General features: G+C 46.4%; 1 protein-coding gene across 1 annotated transcript in view; it reads right to left on the bottom strand.

Moving 5' to 3' along the window:
* Positions 1–11,900: 11,900 nt before the first annotated feature.
* The window catches only part of LOC128644334 (epidermal differentiation-specific protein-like), a 996-nt gene continuing 396 nt past the window's right edge, over positions 11,901–12,500 (bottom strand). The window contains exon 1 of the mRNA XM_053696991.1: positions 11,901–12,500. This exon is cut by the window's right edge and continues 396 nt beyond it. Within this exon, the coding sequence (XP_053552966.1) occupies positions 11,901–12,500 (600 nt within the window).

The following is a 12,500-nucleotide window of genomic DNA, read 5'->3' as shown; positions in this document are numbered from 1 at the left end:
GTGGCTGGCAAGAAAGGGTATAAAAGAAGAAAATCTAATGACATGGCCTCCTTGTTCACCTGATCTGAACCCCATTGAGAACCTGTGGTCCATCATCAAATGTGAGATTTACAAGGAGGGAAAACAGTACACCTCTCTGAACAGTGTCTGGGAGGCTGTGGTTGCTGCTGCACGCAATGTTGATGGTGAACAGATCAAAACACTGACAGAATCCATGGATGGCAGGCTTTTGAGTGTCCTTGCAAAGAAAGGTGGCTATATTGGTCACTGATTTGTTTTTGTTTTGTTTTTGAATGTCAGAAATGTATATTTGTGAATGTTGAGATGTTATATTGGTTTCACTGCTAAAAATAAATAATTGAAATGGGTATATATTTGTTTTTTGTTAAGTTGCCTAATAATTATGCACAGTAATAGTCACCTGCACACACAGATATCCCCCTAAAATAGCTATAACTAAAAACAAACTAAAAACTACTTCCAAAACTATTCAGCTTTGAGTTTTTTGGGTTCATTGGGTTCATTGAGAACATGATTGTTGTTCAATAATAAAATTAATCCTCAAAAATACAACTTGCCTAATAATTCTGCACTCCCTGTATATATGTGTGTGTGTATATGTATATATATATGTGTGTGTGTATATGTGTGTGTGTGTGTGTGTATATGTATATATGTGTGTGTGTGTATATGTGTGTGTGTGTATATGTATGTGTGTGTGCGTATTATATATATGTGTGTGTGTGTGTATATGTATATATGTGTGTGTGTATATGTATATATGTGTGTGTGTATATGTATATGTGTGATATGTATATATGTGTGTGTATATGTATATGTGTGTGTATGTGTGTATGCTTTATACACATCTGCTATTCCTGTACTGACACACACAGCACCATCACACTACATCTCATATACATATTACCATGCACTTTATGCTTCCCCTGGCAGACTGACTTTACTCACCCTGCTGTCTGGAAGCCATTGCTCACAGTATGGCCCCTTAATACCTGGATATCCCTGAGGTACAAAATAAGCTGAGTGAGATCAGAGGGTGCTGATAACAGGTGCAACCCCCTGATAAAATCCAGCCTCAAGAACAATGCAACAGATTGGCGTGACAGAGCCTGAGGGAAGTCACAGAGAGAGATGCACAAACACATAGAGTTCCCAGGCACTACTAGCTGTTACTATTGTGAGATCTGCTATTCCTGTCCTACTGCCCCTCACTGCCTTGTTACACCCCAACACCCTGCTGCCCCTCACTGCCTTGTTATGTCCTCTCTATACACCCCAACACCCTGCTGCCCCTCACTGCCTTGTTATGTCCTCTCTATACACCCCAACACCCTGCTGCCCCTCACTGCCTTGTTATGTCCTCTCTATATACCTAAACACCCTGCTGCCCCCACTACCTTGTTATACCCTCCCTATACACACCCTGATACCTTCACTGTTTTCTTATACCCTCCCTATACACACCCAAACACCCTGCTACCCCTCACTGCCTTGTTATGTCCTCTCTATACGCCCAAACACCCTGCTGCCCCTCACTTATGTCCTCTCTGTACACCCCAACACCCTGCTGCCCCTCACTGCCTTGTTATACCCTCCCTATACACACCCTGATACCTTCTGTCCCCTCACTGCTTTGTTATATCCTCCATATACACACCCAAACACCCTACTGCCCCTCACTGCCTTGTTATGTCCTCTCTATACACCCAAACACCCTGATGCCCCTCACTGTCTTGTTATGTTCTCTCTATGCACGCAAACACCCTGATGCCCCTCACTGCCTTGTTATGTTCTCTCTATACACCCAAACACCCTGCTGCTTCTCACTGCCTTATTATGTCCTCTCTATATATCCAAACACCCTGCTGCCCCACACTGCTTTATTATTGTCCTCTCTATACACCCAAACACCCTGCTGCCCCTCACTGCCTTGTTATGTCCTCTCTATACACCATGTGACGGACACCGGCTACCCCGACTGGGTAGCTCCGCCAAGAGGGTCTTTCCCGTCCCTGGAACTTATAGCTATAGAGCGGAGGAAAGTGATCATTGCCGGAACCCACCCAAATAACCAGACAGAACCAGTATTCAGGTGGAACATGAACATATTTTATTGTGAAAACACACTCTTATATACACCCAGCTCTTATCAGACCCCCAGATCTCCCGCCATTCCTGCCCCTCAGACAAGCTGGTGCCCCCCATAATGTCCATAGTCTCATAAAGTCCCAGTGATAAAGAGGTGGTGGTATTGGGGTGATCCCAGGGGAGCTGCGGCACTTCCAGGGTGTCGTTGGAAAGCCCTCAGCCCACAGATGCCACAGTCCAAAAAACTACATGATCCATCCTTGGGGGCTGGAGGGGCAGCTGATCAAACGTACAGCAGGTAAGCCAGGGGTAGAAGGGTTTTAGAGGGGGGTCTGAAACCCCAAGTTCCCAAGGGAGCTCCCTTCTGGCAATCACCCTACCTTTTGCCCTCCCCCTAGGGGGTACCAATCCCGAAATGAGCGAAGCTCTGGGGCAAAGGGCCGCTGGAGCGACCTGGGGTAAGAGTTAGTGGGTATCAGGGGGTGGGGCGGGTGAACGGCCGGTAGTTCCAGGAGCCTGGCCAGCTGGGAAGGGGTTAGGCGGTCAGCAATCAGCTCTTCCATGAGGAGGTGCAAATAGTAAAACAAGAGATAGCAAGAGTTTGGGAGAAAAGCCCTGAAAAGGCCAAAACTGGTATAAAAAGGAGTGAACCAGGTAGTGGGGGGTGTAGAGGTAGCCTTGGCCGCCTGATATCTATGACAGTGCTCCCCCCTGAAAAGTCCGGCAGACCCGGCTAGATCCACACACGCATCGGCCTGGGGATGTCCAGGGAGCTTTTTAAGGGCCCACACCAGGGCCAGGCACTCTTTCTCTACCACCGCCTAGCCTACTTCTCTGGGTAATAGCTTCCTACTGCTATATGCTACGGGGTGCTAATGACCCTCCTCATCCACCTGGCTCAGCACTGCTCCCAACCTGAACATGGAGGCATCTGTATGGACAAAAACGTTTGGATGGGTTAGGAGCGGCCAGGATAGGGGCAGAAGTTAGAGCTGTTTTGAAGCTTTGGAAGGTGGCCTCACACTCAGGAGACTACAGGAACTGTCAGGGCAAATGTTTGCGGGTCAGGTCTGTCAGGGGTTTGGCCAGGGCACTCTAGTTGGGGACAAACTTGCGATAGTACCCTGTGATCCCTATGAAAACTAAGACCTAAGTCTTGGTTTTGGGGTTGGCCAGTTTGCGACTGCCTCATTTTTGGACAGCTCTGGCCGCTGCTTCTTGCAGCCTACTAGGTGCACAAGGTACTGGACCTCCGAGCGCCCTACCATACATTTGTCTGGCGTAAGCGTCAGACCTGCAGCCATGATCCGGTCCGGAACGATGCCTAGATGGACCAAATGGTCTTCCCAGGTATCGCTGTAGACCGCAATGTTGTGCAGGTATGCGCAGGCATAATCCTGGAGGCCATCAAGGAGGCCATCAACCATCCTCTGGAAGGTCCCCGGAGGATTCTTCATCGCAAATAGCATGATCTTAAACTGGTATAGGCCAAATAGGGTGATGAATGCTGAATTTGGAATGGATTCTGGGTCTAGGGGGATTTGCCAGTACCATTTGAAGATGTCTAGGGTGGTTAGGAAGTTGATGCAGGCGATGCGGTCTAGTAGTTCTTCTACCCGAGGCATAGGGTAGGCATTGGTTGTGGTTCTGTCATTGAGCCTATGGTAGTCTATGCAGAACTGGGTGGTCCCATCTTGTTTGGGTACTTGTACCACCGGGGATGCCCAGGGACTGTTGGACGGCTCAGTAACGCCTGTGGCATCTCCATGAGCTTGCTGTGCATATTGTCTCTAACTGAATCGGGGACCTGGTATGCTGGCTGCCGCAGGGAAGCCTGTCCAGGGGTCTCCACTCGGTGCACCCCTACTTTGGTATACCCAGGGTTAGTGGAGAACATGTCTCGGCAGCTCTCTAGCCTCTCGTCTAGCTTTATGTCACCTACGCCTGTGGGCACCATATTCCGCCTGGATAGCTCCAGCATGGGGAGACTTTCTGAGTCCTCCATAGCCGGAGCACATATGGCGGCTACTTCCTCTGGCCTCTCCTGGTATGCCTTTAGCATGTTCACATGAAAGGTCAGGTGGACCCAGTCATCTGAGCATTTGTCTACCAGAAAGGTTGTGTCACACAGCTGCTCTACTACTCAATAGGGTACTTGCCAGGAAGCCTGTAGCTTGTCCGTCTTGACAGGCTTCAGGACCAGGACCTTCTGCCCTACATCTAGGGTCCGGTTACGAGCATTCCTTTAGTACCACCACTTCTGCCTACCTTGGGAGACCTGAAGGTTCTCTCGCACCCTCTCGGCGAGGTTCTTCAGTCGATCCCTGAACTCCAGGACGTACCCCACAATGGAGCACCCTTCCTCTCCCATTGATCATTCCAGTGGGTTCTAAGTAGGTCTAGGGGCCCCCTCACCCTCCGGCCATACACTAATTCAAAGGGGGAGAACCCAGTAGATTTCTGGGGCACTTCTCAGTATGCGAACAGGAGGTGCGGAAGGTATATCTCCTAGTATTTGTCAGAGGTCAAGAACATCCTAAGCAGCTGCTTCAGGGTCCCGTTGAACCTCTCGCACTGTACAACCCATTAGTCTGGGGGTGGTATGGAGAGCTCGGCAGGGGTCTTATCCCACAAAGCCTCCATAGCTGCTGGGTGAGTTCAGCAGGTTCCTTGGTCTGAGATCACCTCCCGGGGGAACCCACCCTGGCAAATATCCGGAGCAGCGCATCAGCCACTGTTTCGACCTGGATATTGGACAGGGGTATTGCCTCTGGGTATTGGGTGGCATAATCTACTACTGTCAGTAAATACTTTCTTTCATGTAATTGGCAAGAGTCCATGAGCTAGTCACGTATGGGATATAGAATCCAGCCAGGAGGGGCAAAGTTTCCCAAACCTCAGAATGCCTATAAATACACCCCTCACCACACCCACAATTCAGTTTTACAAACTTTGCCTCCTATGGAGGTGGTAAAGTAAGTTTGTGCTAAGATTTAGGAACAAGGTCTGGGGTTTTATTCAAATCTATTCATTGTCCCAAAGAAAGAAAATTCATTCAGACCAGTTCTGGATTTGAAAATTTTGAATCGTTATGTAAGAGTACCAACTTTCAAGATGGTGACTATAAGGACTATTCTGCCTTTTGTTCAGCAAGGACATTATATGTCTACAATAGACTTGCAGGATGCTTACCTTCATATTCTGTTTCATCCAGAACATTATCCATTCCTGAGATTCTCTTTTCTAGACAAGCATTACCAATTTGTTGCTCTTCCATTTGGCCTAGCAACAGCTCCAAGAATCTTTTCAAAGGTTCTAGGTGCCCTACTCTCTGTAATCAGAGAACAGGGTATTGCGGTGTTTCCTTATTTGGACGATATCTTGGTACTAGCTCAGTCTTTACATTCTGCAGAATCTCACACGAATCAACTAGTGTTGTTTCTTTGAAAACATGGTTGGAGGATCAATTTACCAAAAACTTTCTTGATTCCTCAGACAAGGGTTACCTTTTTAGGTTTCCAGATAGATTCAGTGTCCATGACTCTGTCTCTAACAGACAAGAGACGTTTGAAATTGGTTGCAGCATGTCAGCACCTTCAGTCTCAGTCATTCCCTTCAGTGGCTATGTGCATGGAAGTTTTAGGCCTCATGACTGCAGCATCGGACGCGATTCCTTTTGCTCGTTTTCACATGAGACCTCTCCAGCTTTGTATGCTGAATCAATGGTGCCGGGATTATTCAAAGATATCACAATTAATATCCTTAAATCCCAATGTTCGACACTCTCTGATGTGGTGGTTAAATCACCAGCGTTTAGTTCAAGGGGCCTCTTTTGTTCGGCCAACCTGGACTGTGATCACAACAGATGCGAGTCTTTCAGGTTGGGGAGCTGTCTGGGGATCTCTGACAGCACAAGGGGTTTGGAAATCTCAAGAGGCGAGATTAACAATCAATATTTTAGAACTCCGTGCAATTCTCAGAGCTCTTCAGTTTTGGCCTCTGTTGAAGAGAGAACCATTCATTTGTTTTCAGACAGACAATGTTACAACGGTGACATATGCCAATCATCAGGGTGGGACTCACAGTCCCCAAGCTATAAAAGAAGTATCTCGGATACTTGTTTGGGCGGAATCCAGCTCATGTCTAATTTCTGTGGTTCATATCCCAGGTGTAGACAAATGGGAGGGGGATTAACTCAGCCATCAGACTTTACATCCAGGGGAGTGGTCTCTCCATCCGGATGTGTTTTCTCAAATTGTTCAGATGTGGGGTCTTCCAGAAATAGATCTGATGGCTTCTCATCTAAACAAGGAACTTCCCAGATACCTGTCCAGGTCCAGGGATTCTCAGGCGGAAGCAGTGGATGCGCTGACACTTCCTTGGTGTTATCAACCTGCTTGTGACAGACCCCTCTGTCAGTACTGAAAGGGTTAACTTTGTTCAGCTTTGAGAAGCTATTTTCTAAAAACAGGTTTCCTGGCATCAGCTATTGTTTACTGTAATTAAGTTTAAGTGATAAGCGTTCACATTGTTTAATCAGACTGCCAGGTGTGAAAAAGGACTCCATTGTTTTCTTGTGTTTAATTGCTTATCTGGTTAAGTAATGTAATTCCATTGTATCCTGTAAAAGGGCGTCTTCCCTCTATCTAATCTCTTCCAACCCCCCATCTGGTCTCCTAGGGGAGTTCTGCATAAATACTGGGCATATAGCCCTCAATAAACACATTCTGTTTTACCTTCAAGATGGAGCTTGGTCTCATGTTTGGGGGGGAATTAGCTGGGTTGTGTGTTGCTGATCCCATATTCAGGACATCTTTCATCTGGTATTAACCCTTGATATCTGGTGATACCATAACAATTTGTGGCAAGCAACGGGATGATCCTCATCGCCCAGAAGAGCAACTACACATCCGGACCTAATGGGAATACCGTATGAAAGGCTGAAAAGAGCCACCCTTAAAGACCTGCTAGAACAAAGGGGCCGACAAGCCAGTAACCTCAGGAAGAGGGAGATTATTACAATACTGACCGAGATGGATGGAGTACCAGGGCCCGAAGGAACCAATGAGCCCAGCATATCAGACAGAACCCCCGAAGAAGCAAGCTTTGACCGGGCGGTTAAAATAAGACTGGCACATAATGGCCCCAACCCCTCTGCCGAAATTATCGACCGGGTCATAGCAGCCGTGGAGGCCAACCTACTTTGCCAAAGTGGCGCTGCAGCACCCCAAGTCACTGCAACCCCAGTGGAAAAGAGAAAAGTACATTTTGCAGCTTTTAAAAACTTCCTAGAAACAGAAGGAGAGATTGATGGGTACCTTGCGGATTTTGAGAGGCAATGTGCCCTACACAAGGTACCCGCAGAGGACTGGGTCATGATATTATCCGGAAAATTATCCGGCCGGGCCTGCGAGGCTTTTCGGGCCATTCCAGATGAGGAAGTCGGGGATTATAATGCTGTAAAAGAGGCTCTGCTCTCCAGGTATGCGATTACACCGGAGGCATACAGGAGACGGTTCAGAGACACTGTTAAACTAGCTGGAGATTCCTACGTTGAGTGGGCATGTAAGGTGCACTGCACAGCAACTCACTGGATGGCGGGGTGCCAAGCCGTATCTGGGGAAGAGGTGCTGCAGCTATTCCTGTTGGAACATTGCTTTGACAAGTTATCCGCAGGAGTTAGAGAGTGGGTTCGGGACCGTAAACCCTCCACCCTGCATGAAGCTGCTCGCCTGGCAGATGAGTATACGGATGCCCACAAACTGGACACTGCTACCACTAAGATCCCTGCCAGAGTGGAGTACAGACCCCCAGTCACCCCAGCAGCTACCAGTTACCAACCCCCGGCGCACCACTCTACCACACGGCCTCCAGTCACGAACTATCCTCAGACAGCCCGGTTCAACTCACGGGACTACTCACAGCCTATTCGGTGCTTTGGATGTAAGCAACTAGGGCACAAAAGACCAGAGTGTCCCCTAAGCACAGCGAACCAAGCACAGTCCTGGAGGAGACCCACCGGCGGAAACCCACGTAACCCCCAGCCTGTGGCCCACTGCGTAGAGGAGGAAGAATGCTGGGGCATCCTACATGAAGCAGACTCCGTGCAAGCTGCCCACCGGGATAACCGGCAACTGGTTAAAGTGAATGGGAAGGAGGTCAGTGGTCTACGGGATACTGGTGCTACCATGACCTTGCTTCAAAAGAACTTGGTGTCTGAGAAACAGCACACCGGAGACACTGTGGCTGTGAGGGTAGCAGGGGGTGCTGTGTTCCGCCTACCTGTTGCCCGGGTACATTTGGATTGGGGAGTGGGCGCTAGACCTGTGAATGTGGGGGTCATGAAGGATTTACCTGCTGATGTTCTCCTTGGAAATAACTTGGCCCCCCTTGTTTCTGCCTACGCTCCCATGGGTCCCACCGATATTAACCCTGTGACTACCAGTGCCCAGATCCGTGCCGCAGAGACTGACCCACCTGCAGCTGAGCCCCAGGACGCTGAGCTCAGTAAATCTCTATCCGCCATTGGTACGTGGAAGTCCCGTTACAATGCGCTGATGAAGGAGAAGAGTCAAGTAGAGGAGGAAATGGTCACGTTAAACAATCACGTAACAGTGCTAGTGGGAGAGAAGAGGAGCGCAGAGGAAATAGCGCGTTTAGAACGGGAATCTCTGCTAGACACGCTGCACCGAAAGACCGCAGAAAACACCAGCTTGAGAGTGGAACATGAAACATTAAAGACAAACTTAGCGACACTGGAGGAGAAGCTGACGCTGGCACATAGTGAGGTGCAGCAACTCAAGGGCAACCTACGTCAGTATGAAGGGCTTGTGGATACTTATAAAGAGCAGGTACAAAAAACTCATAAAGACGCCAATGAGATTTTGAAGGACTGTTTAGTCCTAGTCTGGGCACTGAAGAAGTTGAACCCTTATTTATACGGACAGGAATTCTCTCTCATAACGGGAATGCAGATGGATTGTCCCGGCAAACTGACATTCCTACCACCTCCTAGTCTGGTCATCCCCAAGTTGACCCACCAAAGGGTCAAGCCGGGTCTGCCGGAGTATCCCACCAGGAGGGAGCCGTGTGACAGACCCCTCTGTCAGTACTGGAAGGGTTAACTTTGTTCAGCTTTGAGAAGCTATTTTCTAAAAACAAGTTTCCTGGCATCAGCTATTGTTTACTGTAATTAAGTTTAAGTGATAAGCGTTCACATTGTTTAATCAGACTGACAGGTGTGAAAAAGGACTCCATTGTTTTCTTGTGTTTAATTGCTTATCTGATTAAGTAATGTAATTCCATTGTATCCTGTAAAAGGGCGTCTTCCCTCTATCTAATCTCTTCTGCATAAATACTGGGCATATAGCCCTCAATAAACACATTTTGTTTTACCTTCAAGATGGAGCTTGGTCTCATGTTTGGGGGGAATTAGCTGGGTTGTGTGTTGCTCATCCCATATTCAGGACATCTTTCATCTGGTATTAACCCTTGATATCTGGTGATACCATAACACTGCTTATATCTTCCCGCCTCTAGTTCTTCTTCCAAGAGTGATCTCCAACATCATCATGGAACAATCATTTGTGTTGCTGGTGGCTCCAGCATGGCCCCACAGGTTTTGGTATGCGGATCTTGTTCGGATGTCCAATTGCCAATCTTGGCCACTTCCATTAACGCCGGACCTACTGTCTCAAGGTCTGTTTTTCCATCAGGATCTCAAATCATTAAATTTGAAGGTATGGAGATTGAACGCTTAGTGCTAAGTCCTAGAGGTTTCTCTGACTCAGTAATTAATATTATGTTACAAGCTCGTAAATCTGTCTCTAGGAAGATTTATTATCGAGTTTGGAAGACTTACATTTCATGGTGTTCTTCTCATAAATTCTCTTGGCATTCTTTTAGAATTCCTAGAATTTTACAGTTTCTTCAGGATGGTTTGGATAAAGGTTTGTCTGCAAGTACTTTGAAGGGACAAATCTCTGCTCTTTCTGTTTTATTTCACAGAAAGATTGCTACTCTTCCTGATATTCACTGTTTTGTACAGGCATTAGTTCGCATTAAGCCTGTCATTAAATCAATTTCTCCTCCTTGGAGTCTTAATTTGGTTTTGAGGGCGTTACAGGCTCCTCCATTTGAGCCTATGCACTCTTTGGCATTAAACTACTTTCTTGGAAAGTGTTGTTCCTTTTGGCCATTTCTTCTGCTAGAAGAGTTTCTGAGCTTTCTGCTCTTTCTTGTGAATCTCCTTTTCTGATTTTTCATCAGGATAATGTGGTTTTGCGGACTTCATTTCAGTTCTTACCTAAGGTTCTGAATTCTAACATTATTAGTAGAGAAATTGTTGTCCCTTCCTTGTGTCCTAATCCTAAGAATTCTTTGGAAAAATCCTTACATTCTAGCTTTGAAATATTACGTTGAAGCTACTAAAGATTTCAGAAAGACTTCTAGTCTGTTATATCCTCTGGTTCTAGGAAAGGTCAGAAGGCTTCTGCTATTTCCTTGGCTTCTTGGTTAAAGCTTTTGATTCGTCAAGCTTATTTAGAGTCGGGTCAGGCCCCGCCTCAGAGAATTACAGCTCATTCTACTAGATCAGTCTCCACTTCGTGGGCTTTTAAGAATGAAGCTTCAGTTGATCAGATTTGCAAAGCGGCAACTTGGTCCTCTTTGCATACATTTACTAAATTCTACCGTTTTGATGTATTTGCTTCTTCAGAAGCAGTTTTTGTTAGAAAAGTTCTTCAGGCAGCTGTTTCAGTTTGATTCTCCTGCTGATGATTTAAGTTTTTCTTTTCTTCATGAGAATAACTTATATTTTGGGTTGTGGATTCATTTTTCAGCATATGGCTGTTGTTTATTTTTATCCCTCCCTCTCTAGTGACTCTTGCGTGGAGTTCCACATCTTGGGTATTTGATATCCCATACGTCACTAGCTCATGGACTCTTGCCAATTACATGAAAGAAAACATAATTTATGTAAGAACTTACCTGATAAATTAATTTCTTTCATATTGGCAAGAGTCCATGAGGCCCACCCTTTTCTTATGGTGGTTATGTTTTTTTTGTATAAAGCACAATTATTTCCAGATTCCTTTGTTGATGCTTTTTACTCCTTTCTTTATCACCCCACTACTTAGCCATTCGTTAAACTGAATTGTGGGTGTGGTGAGGGGTGTATTTCTAGGCATTTTGAGGTTTGGGAAACTTTGCCCCTCCTGGTAGGATTGTATATCCCATATGTCACTAGCTCATGGACTCTTGCCAATATGAAAGAAATGAATTTATCAGGTAAGTTCTTACATAAATTATGTTTTTTCCCGGAGGGGCTGGGACGGGGCAAGGGACCAACAATGTCTACAGCTACTCTGCTGAAGGGTTCATCAATTATGGGAAGGGGGTGCAGGGAGGCTTTGGAGTGGTCCCCTGTCTTGCCTACTCTCTGGCAAACGTCACAGGTCCAGCAGTACTGCCTAACATCCCCTGTAACCCCCTGCCAGAAGAAGGTCTGAGTCAGTTGGTGGCGGGTCCTAGTGATTCCTAGATGACGTGCCAGGGGAAAGTCGTGCCCTATACGCAGCAGGTTGCAGCTACTGTAAGTCATGATCACATTATACAACAGCTACTGTAAGTCATGATCACATTATACAACAGCTACTGTAAGTCATGATCACCTTATACAAGTTACTGTAAGTCACAATCACATTATACAACAGTCAATTATAGTGATCTTTATTTATGACTTGGCCACTTAAAGTCTGTTTAGACAGGGTCTCTCTTTTCTCCCAACCCTACTATAGGTCCTCTGTGTCATACTCTGCATAGATTGTGCGGCCTGAATCACAAACCAGCTCCCCCATGATGATGCTCTTGATATTGTTTCTTTGCACCGTCACTTCTACAGGAACTCGTGCTGTATACTTCTTTCTCATGACATTGACAATGAGCCGGCTCTTTGGGGGTATGGTAGCTGGCACCTCAACATCAATGTTTGTGGTTACTTTACTAGATTCGGACCTCCCTGTATCGAATGTGAAGTTTGTTGAGACACTGGCGCTGACCTCGCCAATCAGTGGGATTTTTCCTGATAGTCCAACTTCCACTGAGGTACTGTTGGAAAATTTAAAGTTGTATGACATAGTTGCTTTAACTGATTTCCCACTGATGACCAAAAAATCTGTCTCCTCTGTCGAGTGGTTCTCCCCAGTTAGGGATTTGATTGCTTTTACCACCTCATCCCCTTTTTGTAACTCATCCCATAGAACCTTAGTGGTGACCTTTGCTTTTCCTGGTTTTAGAGGTCTCACATAGGACACCATATTAGCAAATTGTTCTGTAACCAGATCTATCTTCTTATATGCAGGAAGGACCACGTAGTAGCCTGACTTTTCCAG

This window comes from Bombina bombina, unplaced genomic scaffold (assembly GCF_027579735.1).
Source record: "Bombina bombina isolate aBomBom1 unplaced genomic scaffold, aBomBom1.pri scaffold_1101, whole genome shotgun sequence".
NCBI classification, from domain to species: Eukaryota; Metazoa; Chordata; class Amphibia; order Anura; family Bombinatoridae; genus Bombina; species Bombina bombina.
The sequence above is the reverse complement of the archived record's forward strand: the minus strand, read 5'-3'. Positions and strand labels throughout refer to the sequence as shown.